This window comes from Acanthochromis polyacanthus, chromosome 22 (assembly GCF_021347895.1).
Source record: "Acanthochromis polyacanthus isolate Apoly-LR-REF ecotype Palm Island chromosome 22, KAUST_Apoly_ChrSc, whole genome shotgun sequence".
Lineage (NCBI taxonomy): Eukaryota > Metazoa > Chordata > Actinopteri > Pomacentridae > Acanthochromis > Acanthochromis polyacanthus.
The window spans coordinates 29,521,072-29,540,086 of record NC_067134.1 but is presented as its reverse complement, the minus strand read 5'-3'; the positions used below and the strand labels follow the sequence as shown (position 1 = coordinate 29,540,086).

The 19,015-nt window shown below is 41.1% G+C and overlaps 2 protein-coding genes across 12 annotated transcripts in view; both read left to right on the top strand.

The window, feature by feature from the left end:
* Nucleotides 1-19,015, top strand: part of LOC110970971 (uncharacterized) — a 162,413-nt gene that overhangs the window by 34,854 nt on the left and 108,544 nt on the right. The gene's annotated exons all lie outside the window — the stretch shown is intronic.
* The window catches only part of LOC127531872 (growth hormone receptor-like), a 39,260-nt gene that overhangs the window by 14,908 nt on the left and 5,337 nt on the right, over nucleotides 1-19,015 (top strand). The window contains exons 2-8 of one of the 2 annotated variants that reach the window (XM_051942130.1): nucleotides 4,090-4,199; nucleotides 9,246-9,390; nucleotides 10,969-11,138; nucleotides 13,218-13,396; nucleotides 14,889-15,042; nucleotides 16,211-16,298; nucleotides 18,876-18,945. In XM_051942130.1, coding sequence (XP_051798090.1) covers nucleotides 4,109-4,199; nucleotides 9,246-9,390; nucleotides 10,969-11,138; nucleotides 13,218-13,396; nucleotides 14,889-15,042; nucleotides 16,211-16,298; nucleotides 18,876-18,945 — 897 coding nt within the window. In that variant the 5' untranslated portion in view covers nucleotides 4,090-4,108. Of the gene's footprint in view, nucleotides 1-4,089; nucleotides 4,200-6,948; nucleotides 7,831-9,245; nucleotides 9,391-10,968; nucleotides 11,139-13,217; nucleotides 13,397-14,888; nucleotides 15,043-16,210; nucleotides 16,299-18,875; nucleotides 18,946-19,015 lie in introns of those variants that run through there. The other variant, XM_051942132.1, reaches the window with a different exon arrangement.

The window sequence follows — 19,015 nt, the reverse complement described above, 5'->3', positions numbered from 1 at the left end:
CCACAAAGTGAAACAATATGACACAAAGTGACAAGAAATTGATGCAAAATGACTGCAAAGAGACACAAAACGACCACACACAATGACCACAAAAAGACACACAATCACCTAAAAGAGGCAAAACATTACCACAAACACAAAATGACACAGAAACATCCACAAAGTTAAACAACATGACACAAAATGGCAAGAAATTGTTGCAAAATAACCTGCAAAGAGACACAAAATGGTACAAAACAGCCAGGTAGGAAAAAAAGACATTGACAAAGTTAAACTAAATGACAAGAAATGAATGCAAAATAACTACAATAAGACATAAAATGATCAGAAAATAACAGAGCAGCCACAGCATCAGCCCGTCCACACAACAAGCAATAGATACAAAATAACAAAAAATGCTCACAAAAACACAGAAAATGTTTTGAAACACACAAGTAGTAAAAAAAAATCAACAAATTCAAACAAAATGACAGGAAATCGACGCAAAATGAGCAGAAAATTGGACACAAAATGACAGGAAGTAAGCAGAAAGCCCACAGCTGGATTTGTTCAGATCTGAAAGCTTGTAAATCAGACAGGAGGTGATTGTTCAGTGACTGACACAGAGGGTGAACATGGGGTGTGATATCTGATGTGAAGCATGAAGCTGTCAAAGCAGCAGCGAGTGTTTGTGCAGGTCAGAGGTTTTAGTGCCGGTCATCTAGTGTCCTGTGGGGTAAACTGAGTCTGCAGATTAAGCCTGGCTGTAATCCTCCTCCTGAAAGATCAAGGCGGGGATTATTCGCTGTGATTGTTGTCCTCACGCTCCAGGATGGAGCTGCTGCTGTTTGCATGCCGTCCTTCCCTTCATCAGAGACTTGAAAGCCCCTAAGCCTTCTAAGACTTCATCACTTCTCTCCACGTCAGTCTTTTGCATAAGACGACTGATATATTTTTCCTGTTTTCTCCAGATGTGTCATGGCTGCTGTTGGTGGCCCTGGTTGACTCTCAGACAGCTGTTAGTGAAGGCAGAGAAACTGAGATACAGAAAGATATGAGCAGGACGAGGTCAGAGAGGACAAAGGAAGGAATTAAACGACGAATGACGTCTACAGAAAGATGCAAAACAACCAGAGAGGCACAAAATGACCACTGAGTGAAACAAAGTTGAGAGAAAGTGACAGAAAATGAGCAGAAAGTGACCATCGACACAAAATGACCTGAAGAGATGCAAAAGTTCCACAAAAAGACACAAAATGACCAAAAAGAGATGCAAAGCAACAGCAGAGAGACACAATTACTGCAAAATGACCACAAAGATGCAGAATGCATATAAAGTGATCAACCCCCCACAAAGAAACACAAAACTGTACATAAAAACCAAAATACAAAACAACCAGAAAAGTAAAACGACCACAAATTAAACAAAATGTCCAAAAGAGACACAAAATATCCAAAAAGAGACGCAAAACAAACCTGAAAGAGATGCAAAATGTCCTCAAAAAGACACAAACGGCCACCATGTGACACACAGTGATCAAAAATAGATGCAAAACAGCATCACAGAGACACACTATTATGGCAAAATTACACAAAATGTCCACAAAGAGACATGAAAATAACAGAGAAAGTTGCAAAATGACCACAAGGAGACACAAAGTTGCCTGAAAGAGATGCAAAATGTGTATAAGTGATGTCAAAAAAACACAAAACTGTACAGAGAAAAACAAAATAAAAAACAACCAGAGAAACAAAAAGAGACAAAACATGGCAGAAAAAGTTGCAAAATTTCCACAAAATGTCCACTCTGGGACACATGACAGCAGACGTAAACAGCATTAAACATGAGGATAAGGCTCTGCTACATAATATCATTCACATAACTCAGGTTCCCTTCAGCTCTGGACCAGCAGCAAAGCGGATCAATTTAAACCGTCTGAGCCTAAGAATAACTGAAGCCAGCGTACAGTAGCTGCAGAGATTACAGAAGACTTCAGCACTGACGGGGTCTGTTTCTGTTTCGGGTCTGTTTCGGGTCCAGGTCTGTTTCGGGTCCAGGTCTGTTTCGGGTCCAGGTCTATTTCGGGTCCAGGTCTGTTTCGGGTCCTGGTCTGTTTCGGGTCCTGGTCTGTTTCGGGTCCAGGTCTGTTTCGGGTCCTGGTCTGTTTCGGGTCCTGGTCTGTTTCGGGTCCAGGTCTATTTCGGGTCCTGGTCTGTTTCGGGTCCAGGTCTGTTTCGGGTCCAGGTCTATTTCGGGTCCTGGTCTGTTTCGGGTCCTGGTCTGTTTCGGGTCCAGGTCTGTTTCGGGTCCAGGTCTATTTCGGGTCCAGGTCTATTTCGGGTCCTGGTCTGTTTCGGGTCCAGGTCTGTTTCGGGTCCAGGTCTATTTCGGGTCCTGGTCTGTTTCTGTTTCGGGTCTGTTTCGGGTCCAGGTCTGTTTCGGGTCCAGGTCTATTTCGGGTCCTGGTCTGTTTCGGGTCCAGGTCTGTTTCGGGTCCAGGTCTATTTCGGGTCCTGGTCTGTTTCTGTTTCGGGTCTGTTTCGGGTCCAGGTCTATTTCGGGTCCAGGTCTATTTCGGGTCCTGGTCTGTTTCGGGTCCAGGTCTGTTTCGGGTCCAGGTCTATTTCGGGTCCTGGTCTGTTTCAGGTCCAGGTCTTTTTCAGGTCCTGGTCTGTGGGTCAACATGGTGCCAGCATGAACACACATCAGTCCAACATCAAGAACGTGGCGAATCCATTCATCTTGCCTTCGTTTTGTCTTCAGTTAAACTGAAGAATCCCCAAACAGCGGAGGTCTTCAGCATCTTGTCTTGTGTTTATGCAACGAAGTGAAGCGTGACGTCAGAGTCTGCAGCAACCCGGACATTCAGGTGGTGGTAAGAAACACGAATGGATGAGCCGAGATGAACCGAACACGACGGGATGAGCCGATGTGGGCCGAAGGCGGAGGGAAGACAGTAACACTGCATATTCTTTCCGCCCGGTAACGTCCGACCGGGGGGAAGGGGCGAATATTTGGATACCGAAATTAATATCCGGATACCGCCATAGTAAACAAATATTCGGATATTTGGGTCTAGCCCTATCAGCAACATTATTCAAAAACAGACCAACGGATCTGGATGAAATTTTCATTGAAGCTCAGAAATGACTCAAGGACCAAGTGATCAGATTCTGGCAGTGATGCAGCTTTTAGTCTGGATCCACAGATTGCTTAAAGATTTCTGTATCGTTGCCAGATAGCAGCACGGCGTCACTGTAACCATGACAACCAGTGAACACTACATCAGCTGATTGTGATCCTACTACAAATCCACCTCTGAGGACTTATCAGGACTTATCCATCAGAAATGATCCAAGGAACAGCTGGTTAAACTGTGGGGGGGTTTCTGAGTCGCCCGCTACATGTTTAGGTCACATGATCTGGTATCCGTACATAACATACACATGCAGAACACACGCCTGTACTCAGAGCAGGTCATTGTGTTTGTGGGTACATCTATATTAAATGGACACACTCTTTGTTGCTGTTTTTGATCAATAACTAATAAATAAATGCTGCATTTCTGACATGTGGGGGGATGAGCAGCCTTGGAGGAGGACTGAGCTCTGAGTGTTTTTCTAGTTTAGTTCTGTCTTCACTTTCATGTGCGGCTAACGGGGACGGTTGAATGAAATTAGTCTAATTTTAATTCTGACATCTGTGGCTTTCCGTATCAGTGGGTCTTTTCCTTTTTTCCACTGTGATTTTATTGTTGTGTTCATTTATATCCAGATATTTTTGTACTTCTGCTGCACTACTGTAGGACCTTTGTGGGATGAAGCTGCAGAAATAAAACCTAAGTGAGGTTTTCTGTTTTGATTAAAGTGTAATTTTGTGGAATGCGTGCGCTCATTATCTGATGAGGCGGTGGCGTCACTGGTTTGAAGCGAGGCAGCGGGGGGTTCAGGCCTTGTGATGAGTCTCATGACTGGAGGAGCTGCAGGAAAGCTCAGTGTACAGTCTGTCTGATGGAAACCAGACTGCCTCACAGTGAGGAGGTCTGCTGGGTTCTCCTCCACCCTGAGCTCATGTTTGTTTGTTTGTTTGCTTGTTTGTTGTGTGGACAGGCTGACAGACGGCGGCAGGATGCTGTGGCTGCTGCTCTGTTTGCTTCCTCTGGTCGCCTGCAGCAGGACGGTCGCTCAGGATGCTGTTCACAAAGAAAAACAGCATGACGGTGAGTTTATCCCGCTGTTCTGTTTTATGTACAGTTTTACTGTCCTCTGAGCCTAAAGCAGGCGGGTTTTTATGTGTTCCTGTCTCATTCTGTTCTCACTGTGGGCTCTTTTTCTCTGCATCTCTGTGGAAACAGAACAGCCATGAGACTCAGAAAAGTCTGGACACAGTTAGAATGACATCGATCATAATAAAGGAGCAAAACGGTTTAAAAAGCTCTCTGGATTTTTGTCAGCTCTCTGCTGGTCACTCATGGTTTTACAGCTGTGATGAGGAGAGCAGACCTTTTAGTTTTTTATGGAATCTTGTTAGACAAAACCATTTATTTCTCTTTAAGTGAGTGTTAGACCCGGCTGTCTAGGGTAGCCGGACCAAAACAAATGATTTGAAACGACGCTAACTTCAGGATTTTTATGGTTAACAAGAAGTCCAAAAATGAGGGTTTTTAAAAGCAAACGAGTGCTGCTGAATCCAAAGAAACAAATCTAGCAGAGAGCCGCTGATGCTGCTAAATACAGAACTGGAAGAAAATAAAAGACAAGAATTAAAACGAGGAAAAAACTCTAAAACCAAAATCCACAGCAGCAGCAGCACCGCTAACTAAAAACTACCCACTGACTCTCTGACTTTATGTAATGAAGTTATTTAGATGAATTTAACGACTTTAAGCTCAGATTTTTAATTTTCCAGTAGATGAGTAGTTCAAGTCCTGTGAGAAAGTTAGAAATCTCACAGTTGTGTCTGTTTTGGTTCAACAAACTACAGATATTTAACATTTTTAATTAGTTCTGTACTCGTCTCTGCTCTGAGGAAACACTGCCTGCAGTTCAGCTGAAAACTCTGAAGTTCTGTCAGTGACTGTTGATCACCAGTGATTTCACATACATCCTGTTTAATGAAGCAGTTATCCTGTATATGCGTATATGCTGCTAGTTTCTTTGTGATAAAGCTGCTGGTTAGGGTATTATGTAAAGCAGGATGAGTAGAAGAGCTCTTTGTGTCGTTAATGTGATGATTGGATTAGTCTGTCAGCAGCAGAACGGATCCTGTGAGCTTCAGAGAAAAGCGGCTGGACTTCTGCTTTAGGTTCTTGAAGATGTTTCATGTCTGATCCGCGGATCCGTTCTGTTTTCAGTTCAGTCAGAGAAGAAGAAACGTCTTTGAGAACCTGAAACAGACGTTTAGTTTCTGTCACTGAAGCTCTGAAGGTTCTGATGATCTACAGTCAGTAAAACTATTAACTAGTCAGTACAGTCTGGTGAAGAGAAACTAACAGGTTGGACTGTTTACTGAAATGATGCTTAATATTTTATGTGATTTATGTCTTTTGAAGGCAGAAATTCAGATGAGTCACTGTTTTCTCTCTTCTCTGCTTCAGCGCTCTGAGCAGCAGTCGGTGGTTGTGAGTTTGTGGTTTACAAAGTCAGTTTTTGCTCATTGCTTTGCGTTTTATTGATTTTTATTGAGATAATTCCTGTGTTTGGACATTCAGACTACACTTGTTGTGACTCCAGCAGTGCTTTAAAACTCAGTAAAAGTTCTCGATGATACGATGATGTTCTGGACGTCAGGACCATCCGAGACTGAAAACAGATAAAGGAAACTCACAGATCAGAGATTCAGCTCCGTTATATCTGTGCTCTGCCTGACTTCTGTTTTCTAACTTCGACGTCTCTCTGACGTAAAACTGAGGTTCAGTTTGTGTTTGACAGGCAAGATCCAACTGATACAGCTGATTTCACGCTTTAATCTGTGTTCTGAGCCAATAATAATCCAGCATTAATTATCCTTTAGGAGGATATATGATGCACAATTAAATGTACCGTGGCAAAACACAGCATTAGCAAATGACCACTAATGAAAACTAATGTCTGTGTGACACTCATGGCTTTTAATTTTGGAGCTGTGGTCCCTCATATGCATATAAATAGATATTTGTAGATGTTTACTGCTAGCATCTATATGTGTTATCATTAAACTGGTGGAAAACTGTACATCCAGCCCTAAAAAACCATGAAAATGAAGGCTAGTGTCTGTAAAATCTTGATTTTTAGCTGATTTAAATGCAGTAAAACATTGTAGTTATGTTACGGTCACACATTGTAAAGGAACAAATTACTATTTATTGTTTTCATTAATAGTAGTTTTACACATTAGTAGTTTTTAATGTGGAGATTTTTCACATTTTGTTTTAAATAATCCTTTTTCCCTCTGATTTTACTCTTTATTATCTGTCAATTTGTAAAATGACAGCAAATCTATTATTTAACATTTTTCAGTTCTTAATAAACATTTTTTCCTTCAAATAATGACAAATATCCCTAAAATAATGACATTTTAACTGATTTAAATACAGTACAGCATTACAGTTTTATGGTCACGTTTATAAAAACACAGACTTTTAATGTCGTCATTATTTACAGTTTTAACACGTTTTTTTGTTTGTTTTTTGCTTTCTCTTGTGATTTTGCTTTTTATTTTCTGTAATTTAACGAAACAGGAAATTATATAAAGTAACAGTAAAAATATTTTTTGAGCATTTTTTGTTATTTTTAAATTTTTTAAAAACATGCCTGTTTTTCTTCTGAATAATGGCAAGATTTATTTTTTTGCTGATTTAATGTTTGTTTCTGATTTAGTAGTTATTTTTAATTTAATAAAATGGAGAAAAAATCTGTGAAATAAAAGTAAATTGTTGAGTTACAAAATGTGAATTTTTACAGTGAGCATTTTAAGGAAAAATCTAGATTTTATTTTATTTATCGACACATTAAAGACTAAAACCTGACTAAAAACCAAACACGTTTGGTCAAAAAGCATCAGATGTTAAAGTCCTGTCCTGTTTGGGTTTATATCCTTTAGATAAATATATTTTCACAGGAGATGATTCCATCTTCAGCTGCTTTTAGTTTCTAACCAGATGATCTAAAAGAAAACACAGCATTAGTCTGGATCAAAACTTCTGATTGGTTTTGTTCTGTCAGGGGGCCGTGTGCTGCAGAGAAACAGATTAGTTTGGTTTCTCCACTAGATGTTCTACTGTCATTCTCAGAGGTTTGGTTTCTCCACTAGATGTTCTACTGTCATTCTCAGAGGTTTGGTTTCTCCACTAGATGTTCTGCTGTCATCTTCAGAGGTTTGGTTTCTCCACTAGATGTTCTACTGTCATTCTCAGAGGTTTGGTTTCTCCACTAGATGTTCTACTGTCATTCTCAGAGGTTTGGTTTCTCCACTAGATGTTCTGCTGTCATCTTCAGAGGTTTGGTTTCTCCACTAGATGTTCTACTGTCATTCTCAGAGGTTTGGTTTCTCCACTAGATGTTCTACTGTCATTCTCAGAGGTTTGGTTTCTCCACTAGATGTTCTGCTGTCGTCTTCAGAGGTTTGGTTTCTCCACTAGATGTTCTACTGTCGTCTTCAGAAGTTTGGTTTCTCCACTCGATGTTCTGCTGTCGTCTTCAGAGGTTTGGTTTCTCCACTAGATGTTCTGCTGTTAGCTTCAGAGGTTTGGTTTCTCCACTCGATGTTCTGCTGTCGTCTTCAGAGGTTTGGTTTTTCCACTCGATGTTCTGCTGTCGTCTTCAGAGGTTTGGTTTTTCCACTCGATGTTCTGCTGTCATCTTCACATTGAGGTCAGTGAACCTCAGCATTGAGTGTTTAAAAATAAATCCAGCAGCAGCAGCAGCTTTGTCTGACGATTTATTTCCGCTCAGACGGACGTGACGGCAGCTCGTCGATACCTCAGCAGGGAGGAGAACTCCACAACTGAGCTGCTTTCATGTCCAAGTCTCACCTGGTTCCTCTTAGATCATCTTTTATATCATCAAGCAGTTTTACACCATAACGCTCTGCTGTGGGCTTTTAGTGAGATCTTAATTTTATTAACATGTTGAACTGAAGTTTATTTGGTTTGTGAGGATGGAAATGACTCTTTTCTGACCTCTGCAATCTTCTTCTCCTTCTTTTTCTTCGCCTTTTTCTCTTTCTTCTTCTTCTTCTTCTTCTTCTTCTGTGTTTTCTGCATAAAATCCTAGATGGTTCAGTTCCAGAAACCTGTGGCTGAATGTATTTTGTAGATAAACTGATCTGGAAGTTGTAATATGGAAATGATAAACTGAAGCATGATATTATTTTTCTTAAGAAATTTCCATTTGTTGATGATGTTTTGCTAAAAGATAGTTCAGTAACTGTGAACATTTTCAGATTGTACTTTTTCGCGCTAAAACACAGGAAACGTGGAGTTATTTGTTGGTTATTGTTCTGTGGTTTTGCTGGTCATTTCAGATCAAACTGGCCTGTATCAGGCCCCAGAACTACGATGAATTTGACCCCCTGATACAGAAGAAGTAAAATCTGTATAATATTTACTTTCCCTATTAATAAGCGCCTTGATGTGGTTGGATCCCGGTTAATTCCTGCTGAAATGAGCAGCAGGGTTTCACTGTGTGATCTGCAGCAGCTCTGAATCTGCAGCCGTCTTGGCGCTCAGCGAGGCTTCTTTCCTGTTTCTGAGAAGTGGGAGTTGTTGATGCAGCGACCCTGCAGGGCGCTCGCTGAGCTCCTTACAGCAAACACAAGGCCTTTGTTTCCTGCTGCTTCAAACATTCCCTCCTGGATTACTGCTGCTCTCCTGCTGCTCCGAGAGGGCACGATGGGGTCTCCAGGTTTACGACTGTATTATTCCAGGGCAGCGCTGCCTCAGGATGAGCAAACATTATCTGTAGCTCATGTTTTAATTATACATTATAAAGGGACAGATTACATCAGTGGATTCTTCCTTTTGCTCCCTTTCATTCAGAAGTTTGGGAACTTTTGTTTTTATGTTGCATTGAATTGTTTTTTTTTCTTTTGTCAGTGAATGAAATAAAAAAACAAACAAACAAACTTATGTTTGTTTATCAGAACAGCTGCTGATTAACTTCCAGCTGATTAATTAACGTTGCGTCTCCAGTTCCAATCCTCTCCCCGTTCATCACCTGTTTGCTTCTGAAGTCACACCTGTAGCCGTCGCCATGGTGCCGCTCACTCAGCTTTGTCCTTTTCACAGAAGAGGCGGTTGCTACGACGACGAGGAGGCCTCACATCTACTACTGCCGCTCGCCCAACATGGAGGACTTCACCTGCTGGTGGCATCCGCTGGACGGACAGACGGACGGAGAGGACGTCGCCTACATCCTCACCTACTCCAAAGAGTACGAACAGCACGGTTCTAGTTCCAGCAGTTCTAGTTCTAATGGTTCTAGTTCTAATGGTTGTAGTTCTAGCAGTTCTACTTCCAACAGTTCTAGTTCTAATAGTTCTGGTTCTAACAGTTCTAATGGTTCTAGTTCTAGCAGTTCTAATTCTAACAGTTCTAGTTCTAACGGTTCTGGTTCTAACACGGTTCTAACAGTTCTAGTTCTAATGGTTCTGGTTCAAACAGTTCTAGTTCTAACACGGTTCTAACTGTTCTTCTGCAGGGAACACATCTCTGAATCCACAGTGAACCAGAAAGCACTCAGAGTTCAGAGGATTGATTGAATGTTTTCCTTTTATCCAGACATTAAACAGATTAAAATACATTAAATTCTTCCATCAGGATCTAAAAACACCAAACCAGAGTTTGTGCTGCAGCTGTAGTCTGACCTCAGGAAACCCTGAAGGTTCTGGTCGTTTAAACCCCGTTTGATTTCTCATGTTGGACTTCAGCTTTTAAGACGTCGATATGTGAGAGCTGCTCTGAAATCCTGAACGACCTCACGTGGCCTCGGTCGGTCGGCAGTCTGCCCAGAGGACAGAACGCTGCCAGGAACCAGGACAGATTGGATTGTGTCTTTGACCCCAAATGGCATCGATCGCTGCTCGGTTCTCCTACTGCCGTTTGTTTGTTTGTGGAGAACAAAAGTAACTGAGGAATTATCTCATTAAAATAAGACCAGAGCCGCTGGGAGTCCAGGACCAGCTCAACTGACTGTTTTCAGGAAAAACAGTTGAAATAAATATTAAGAGAACCGAGTATCTGTCATGTTAATTAGATCAGAGAAATGGCACAAAGCTGTCGCCTTCCCACCATCTAACAGTTAATGTTTCAGTAGATGTTATCTGGACACGACTGTGGAGTCGTTTTTTAAACTAAAGGCGACTCTTAAAAGCCTTTATTTGCTGTTAATATGTTTTATGCTGCTGTCGTCCCATCTGAAGCTGCAGTGATCAATGATCAATGATCAATACTGTCTGATGTGACAAATGAGGTTTTAAATGAGCTGCATTTCCACCCAAACCTAAACCTTCTTCATGGAATGCTCCACTAACTCCAGACTCCACTGGTTTGGACTTGGCTTCAGACTGCTGGTTCTTGGCGTTTTAAACTAGTTTTGGACTTCATTATGGATATAGATTTGGGCCAGCTGTACACGAGGTTTGGACCTCATTTTGAACATGTTTTTGACCGTTTTTGAACTGATTTTAAAAACATTGACTGACTCTGGCTGATGTTTGGACTCGTTGTTCTGCTGCTGGTTGAATCAGGAGCCTCTGTGATGGATGAAACTCCAAACATCTGAAGTCCTGACACGGTTTCCATCATGGAACCGAGTCTGGCCCCAGATTCAAGTTAAAGTCAAACACCTGAGAGACCAAACCACAGATACATGAGCAAACAGGAGAACACAAAGTGAAAACAGAAAGTGTTTTTAGTCAGGTTAGATGTCTGATGTGGATTCAGTGATGTCCTCTAACAAAGGAACTCATTGAGGATGAATAACTTCATCTGTTGTTGGCTTTGTTTGCAGTAAGGGGTCCAGACATGAATGTCCAGACTACGTAAGCGCCGGCGCCAACAGCTGCCACTTCGACAGCAGGCACACGTCTATCTGGACCATCTACTGCATGAACGTCACCGCCGTCACCGCCCGACGGAACTACACCTCCCAGGAGCACTGCCTGGACGTGGCAGAGATCGGTACGGACACGAGTTGTCTCAGAATCATTTATCACCTTCACCAGACTCAGAACAGCTCCTGTATGCTCGTCACTTCTTTAGGAGAACGTGTAAAAACTGATACTAGGGATGGGAAACGTTCTGTTTTTGTGATTGTTTATTCCAGCAGTAGCAATAGCAGACAACAAATAAATACAGAAGAAGGAAACGGGGTGAGGTGGTGGTGGTGAAAAGGCATCTTGATGCTCAGCCAAGCGGCCCAACGGCCTGCGGTGCTCCAGAGACCTGCAGTCAGAGCAGCAGGTGTCTCCTCACGCAGTCGAGTGGAAAATAAATAATGTGCAAATGTGAAATGCCTTCAGGACTCACCGGCTTTAATTTGTTCTGCTCCTGGAGAGACGATAAGGTCGCATGGAGGTTTAACTCTTCCAGCGTTAAAAGGGAGAAAGATTGGAGCTAATTCCATTTTCAATTAACAGCCAGGAAAGGATGTTTTATTGTAAATGTCTACAGAACTTTAAATATCAGAATACCCTGATGATCAGTGAATGAGCAAACAAATAACTTTCCTTCCACTTCCCTGTTATCTGGACATTCACACTGTAGAATACCAAAGAAAAACATAAAAAACTGTAGATATCTGTCAGCAAGGGTAAGTTAAAATATAATAATGTAAAAACATTGACTATATCTGTAAAATAATATGTATTTATTTAGCTAATTTAAATTTGGTGAAGTGGAGCTTTGCACTCACGCATTGTTAAATATATATTTAGTGTTTTATTGTGGACATTATTTAAAGTTTTGGCTTTTTTCCCTGTTAATTAATAGATAATATTTGCGATTTACTAGATTTATTCATTTATAAATTAACTAAACGGGGAAAACCAAAAACACCTTCCTAATCATAAATATAGCACATTTTTCTTTAAGTGACTACAAATTTCAATAATATTTTTGCTCATTTAAATACAGTGAAAATAGTTTCATTTTGCATTCAGAACACATAGCTGTTTATAAAAATAAAATAATTTTTTCTTTGGATACGATTTACCATTCTGACCTGTTTTTTATGTTTCACAAATAAATAAATATTTTTTGTCCGGTTTTATGATTATTATTATTCTGAACAAAACAGGGAAAATCTATAAAATAACAGTCCATAGTTTCAAAAAAATTACAGTTGAAAAGTTTTTAAAAATTTGCTGTGCATGACACGCTATGAATGGGACTTACTGGCAGAAATCCATCCTGTTTCCATGGTGATATGTTAGTAGAAGAACAGCACTTCCAACCTGTAGCAGGTTAACAGGCAGCAGGAGTGTGTGGTTTACACACCGCCAACATGTGGAAGCCTCAGGCGGACAGCAGGACGATCTTCAGTTGGTCTTGAGGGCGGTCGGGGGCGTGGCTGGTCTGGAGCGTTCAGGGCGGTCCGTCCTCGACGTCATTCCCACCGGAGCGGAGTGAAATGTTTCACAGCTGACACAGATTACGCTGAAATGTCATGTTACTGATGAGACGTTCGGGGCTGCAGCTCCTGATTGTTTTTCCTGATCAATCAGTCGCCTTGACAGGACCTTTAATCTAAACCTGTAAAAACTAAAAGAGAGGGGGAGTAACACCGCGTGGTTTCACATGTTTACAAGTGGAAAATGATTCCAAGAGCATATACCTATAAATGTGACCCATCAGATGTGTTTCAGGTCTTCATGGTGGAGACGAGGAGCTGGAGTGTTTTTCTAGAGGTTTCTGGATGTACAGATTAGTGTTGGCATGTATATCAGCATGAATAAGCAAACATAGATGCACTGAGTTATGAATAAATACGCTCGTAAATGTGGCACAGTTGAGGTTTTCTGCTGCGTGAATAACAGAAGATATTATCTCGTTTCATAAACAGCAGCACGGCTTTGTTTTAAAGATCAGAAACGTGTGCTTCTCTGCATGCATGAAGATTTTTAAGATCCACCACGATATCTGTGACCTCATTCACGACTAGAGAAGAAGAAATGAGAAATCTGAAGAAATGAAATGAGCTTTTTTTCTGACTAAATGCTACCGTCTGATGTGCTGTGTGTGTCTTTGTGTGTTGGACAGTTCAGACTGAAGCTCCGGTCAATCTGAGCTACACGCTGACCGACGCCGGCGGGGATGAAATGGGCCACAACGCTCTGCTGACCTGGAGGTACCCGGTGCCCTCGGACCTGCAGTACGGCTGGATCACGCTGGTCTACGAGCTGCAGTACAGACGCATCACTGAGCCCGACAACTGGAAGGTACGCAGGGAAATCCTCTGCTTCTTGTCGAGGTGTGTTAGCGTTTTAATCAACCATCAGGGTCAGAAGCTGAACCCCAAAGGGACCGCCAGCACACCACTGTATTCATGATACACTGTCTGCAGCTGTTTATGAAGTTTTTATCATCCAAAGGAATCCTCACACTTTCTCTCCACTGTCATCTAACACTTAAGAGTAAAAAGCAAAAGTGTTTTCAACCAACGGTGGTTAAAATGTCCTGTTGTATCGATATGGTGGCGCAGTGGTTATTTTAAGTTATGGATTATACCAAAGACCTCAGTGAGATTTTTAGTCATTGAGGATAAAGCTGCTGTTCACATGATGTAAAAGGCTATAAATCCAAGTCCAAAGTAGTTTAACCCGTTAAACTTCAGTTTCCCGCCGGCGGTACACCTACTAATTTGCATAGGAATTTCAAGAATGTCCGAAGGCTGCAAACGCGATTATACAAACACTATACGCCGATGGAAAGCTTAGATTCTCATGAATCCGCCGGTATAAACCACTTTCAGATGCGATTACCACAGCGGGTGAGAAAAACACATTTGTCCGACAAAAACGAATATTCATCCATCCGTTCTCTATACACGGCTTCAACGCACACAGCTCGACTCACATTTCCGGGTTCATTATTACACACAGAAAAAAAGATTCCATAAAAAACGGCCATAATCCAACCTTTTACATCCAGACGAAACAAGCCAGTAAACTATTTTGTCCAAAACATGTCCTGAAGTCGGTAAAAAATCCACGAATCGGTCGTTTTCAAGAAAATGCACCTCGCGATGCGCGTCCAATATTCCCTGTATTTCTCGTCATATTTTTTATTTACAAATAGAATATTAGCAATTTCTTTGTACTTAAAATGGCTGGAATTGACTGCAACTTAAAGGGTTAAATCAATCCACTGGACTTTAAGAAAGTTCCTTGAAGACGTTTCACCTCTCATCCAAGAGGTTTCTTCAGTTCTGGTGGTGGTTGGTGTTGCCTCAGCTTTTAAACCTCTGTGAGGTGTGTCCAGGGCTATAATTCCAACGACCGATACCAAAACTCATCTGACTACTCAACGATGGTCGTTGTGAGTATCGGTGGGGGTCGTTGGGGGGGTCGTTTCTTTAAGTCCAGTGGATTGATTTAAACTACTTTGGATTACCATGACCTGGATGAATGAGAACCTACACAGACAACTATAAATCCAAGTGTTTTGAAGCTCCAGTGTTCGTAGTAAGCATCCATCCTAGTAAATGTGAGCAGAACTTCTCAGTCAGACATCCAGGAGACTCTGCAGGAAGCTCATCTCTGTAGACACCAACGAAGGATTCAACTTCTCAAACACATAAACGGTTAAAAACGATCATTCCCATCCCTACAACGCTGCCTCACTGTCTTTTATCGCTTGTTGATGTCATTTCCAGCCAGAAGCAACCTGTTGGTCAAATACAACTTCACATAAATGTTTGTTTGTCTGCAGGTGAAGCATCCTCTGCGGGAGCCTCACGTGGAACTGCTCGGTCTACCTGTCGGCGACTACTTGGTTCGAGTTCGCTGCCGGTCGCACAACTACGGCCTGTGGAGCAAATGGAGCTCCACGCTGTCGATAAGCATCCCCACCAGGCCGCCCACAGGTACGCCCACAGGCCAGGTCTCCATGGCAACGGTGATGCTCATTCACACCCCGCTCTAGTCATTAGCAGCCCAGATGTTGTACTTTTTAACTGCAATGAAGGCAGTAGTGTTTTTATTGTTTATTATAGTCAGTGTTTGGTTGAGTAATTTTTCATGACACCTGACAGTCGAGCCAATCAGCTGCTGGAGATATTCACTTCTTCAGTAAAATTCAGCTTTAACAAGTGGACTTTAATGTATAAAAGGGATTTTATGAGTTTTCAGCCATTATAAAAGAGCTTAAAATGTACAGCATAGTGCTTTAGCCATTCTTGTGTTCAGCTTGTTTTAGAAATTAGTTCTAGTGTTATTTGTACCCATTAAAAATCCCTTATATTGTGCAGAAAACCGACTAAAATGCTTCATTTCTTCCTTTTACTTCTGATTTATGATTGAAAGGAAGCGGACTGTAAAATCTAAAAACCAGCTGGTTGGGGTGAGAAGGTGAAAAAGTGATGTGTTCATAAGCTGACACGCTAAAGCACCAAATAAATCTCTGCTAAATTTATTGGTGAACTTAATTTCTCTAAATCTCTAAACTGTTTCTGCTCTTTATTAGAATCATTTTATTGACATTATACAAGCATGTATTAAGCTAATCATTTTAAATTAAGTATTCATGCATTTTACTGTCAATCTGTGTCCTGTTTCTTGATCGTTTTTTCTCTTTTACTTTATTTGAGGATTATTTTCAGGTTCTGATTTGGTTATTTTTGTACCGTTTGAACTGCATCAGTTATAATTCTGGGAATAATAGAGTTTGTGTTTTAGTTCTTTAGGCAATTATAAGTAAACAATAATTTGAAAAAGAGCAGAAGTAAAGAATGAGGGTAAAAGACGAGTGAGCGGTCGGTAGTTGGAGTAAAGATCTGAACGCTGTGGCCTCGACTGAACCTTTAAACTCTGCTGAGGAATTTTTAGGTCACAGTCAGAAGTTCAGCTGCTCTCTTCAGGTTTATTAAGAACGTTTCTCTCACATTGTGAAAAAGAACAAATATGAGATGCCGCCTTGCGTCTGCAGAAATCAGCAGCATCTCATAAATAAAATCTCATTTTCTTTTCTGATTAAATTTGCAAACCTGTGGGTGTGACGCTGTACCTGTGATTACGTTTTCTTTACCTGTGCAGGTAAACTGCTGGTGCTAATTCTGGTGACGGGGGTCGGAGTCGTGGCTCTGCTGGTCATCACCTTTGGTATTATTCCACAGAGCAGGAGGTGAGAAAACACATAAATCTGTATCTATACATGCACTATATTTAGCTTATTCCTCAGTATGTTCCTTTAGTTTGGCTTTGCTTTAACCTCTAACAAGAAAATAAGTGAGTGAAAGGAACAAAATGTGTGTTTGTTTCTGGTAATTTGTGTAATACTTAAGTGGTGTCAGATGAGCAGCATCATATAAACTCTGTAGAAATAAAAAGGCTACCTCCTGTCAAGAAACATTTAAAATTCAATATCTGTGAGGATCTCGGTTTTAAAGAGCAGCAACATTTTTATTAGTATCACGAATTAAATTCAGTCAGAGCACACTGGAGCGAAGAGAAGCTAATAAGAGCTAAATGGGGGCTATCTGTAGCTACAAAAAGAGCAAACTGGAGCTAAGAGGACTCATAAAAAGTTAAAATGGGCTATCTGTAACTTTCTGGAACAAACAAGTTGCAAACTAGACCTAAGAGAAGCTAATAAGGGCTAAAGGGGCTCTCTGTAGCTAACTGGATCAAACAAGTTAAAAGCTAAAAGGAGCAAACTGGAGCTAAGAGAAGCTAATAAAAGCTAAAGGGGGCTCTCTGTAGCTAACGGGATCAAACAAGTTAAAAGGAGCAAACTGGAGCTAAGAGAAGCTAATAAAAGCTGAAGGGGGCTCTCTGTAGCTAACGGGATCAAACAAGTTAAAAGCGAAAAGGAGCAAACTGGAGCTAAGAGAAGCTAATAAAAGCTAAAGGGGGCTCTCTGTAGCTAACGGGATCAAACAAGTTAAAAGGAGCAAACTGGAGCTAAGAGAAGCTAATAAAAGCTAAAGGGGGCTCTCTGTAGCTAACTGTATCAAACAAGTTAAAAGCTAACAAGAGCAAACCGGAGCTAAGAGAAGCTAATAAGAGCTAAAGGGGGTTCTCTGTAGCTAACTGTATCAAACAAGTTAAAAGCTAACAAGAGCAAACTGGAGCTAAGAGAAGCTAATAAGAGCTAAAGGGGGTTCTCTGTAGCTAACTGTATCAAACAAGTTAAAAGCTAACAAGAGCAAACTGGAGCTAAGAGAAGCTAATAAGAGCTAAAGGGGGTTCTCTGTAGCTAACTGTATCAAACAAGTTAAAAGCTAACAAGAGCAAACTGGAGCTAAGAGAAGCTAATAAGAGCTAAAAGCTTGACATATCAAATACTGTCTGAGACCCACTTTCAGCATGGTTTTCTGCACACTGACATGTAAGACTATGTTTGAACGACAGTATCTCAAGAAGATAGCAGCCTGCATTTATGTTTTTTGACAAAGTATTTCAAATTAAAAGATGTTGTCTGTTTTATTTTCTATTATTGTGACATGCAGCTGCATGTGGGACAGAAAATATCACCAGTTGGCTTCTGTATTATCAATTTGTATGGTAATGTGGCTCAAAGATGGGACTTTTCATGATGGTTCCACTTTTATTAAACATATTTCAACTCACCCATAGCCAGAGAACATTTGATCTGTTTGTTTAATAGTTTAATAGATTCTTTTCATTTCAGGTTTTTATCATCATTAGTTTCTGAGATGTTGATGGTCAAAGAGCCTCAAAGTTGACTGTCTGGAAAACCTGTTGAAACTGGGTTGTTTAACCCTTTAAGCTTCAGTCAATTCCAGCCGTTTTCAGTACAAAAAAATCGCTAATATTCCATTTTTAAATAAAAAAAATTACGAAAAATACGGGGAATATTGGACGGGCATCACGAGGTGCATTTCCTTGAAAACGACCGATTCGGGGAATTTATACGACTTCAGGACATGTTTTGGATAAAATAGTTTACTGGCTTGTGTCATCTGGATGTAAAAGGTTGGATTATGGCCGTTTTTTGTGGAATCTTTTTTTGTGTGTGTAGTAATGAACCCGGAAATGTGAGTCGCACTGTGTGCGTTGAAGCCGTGTATAAAGAACGGATGGATGGATATTCGTTTTTGTCGGACAAATGTGTTTTTCTCACCCGCTGTAGTAATCGCATCTGAAAGTGGTTTATACCGGCGGATTCATGAGAATCTAAGCTTTCCATCGGCGTATAGTGTTTGTATAATCGTGTTTGCAGCCGTCGGACATTCTTGAAATTCCTATGCAAATTAGTAGGTGTACCACCGGCGGTACACCTACGACGCACTGAAACGTAAAGGGTTAAATATTACCTTGTGCAGTTTTTGTTTCATTATGTGAAGCTTGAATTTCAAAGATTCCAATTCAAGTATCCATAGGTGATGATAAAAGTTGATGAGTTGGTGGAGTAGAAGGCGTCTGATGATGAGGGTCATGATGGTGTGTTTGTAATGGCCCTAGCACTAACTGTACGCTGTGAGCTTACTGAGCGTTGCATTGAAGCTGCTGTTCTCCTGGACTCCTGTGGTGTTGGTAACATCTGCAGTATCTGATGGAAGCAGCTGTGTGGCTTAATGATGCTTTCCTGGCTCACGTTAATTCGTCAGTACAGCTACCGTAGACGTCTCTGTAACATCCCAGCATTTTGAAAGCAGAAAATGAATGCGTGACATGAGTGTAAAGCTGCATGTCTGCCTCTGTGGTAACACGGTGCTAAATGTGTGTTCACCCTCAGAATTAAAGACTACTTCCTGCCTCCCATTCCGAAGCCTCGGATCATTGGCATTGACCCGCTGCTCCTGAAGGTAAAACACATGATTCACTGCTGCTTTCAGGGTCCTCTTCCAGCCATTTCTTCTAACTTGTACTTCTGTT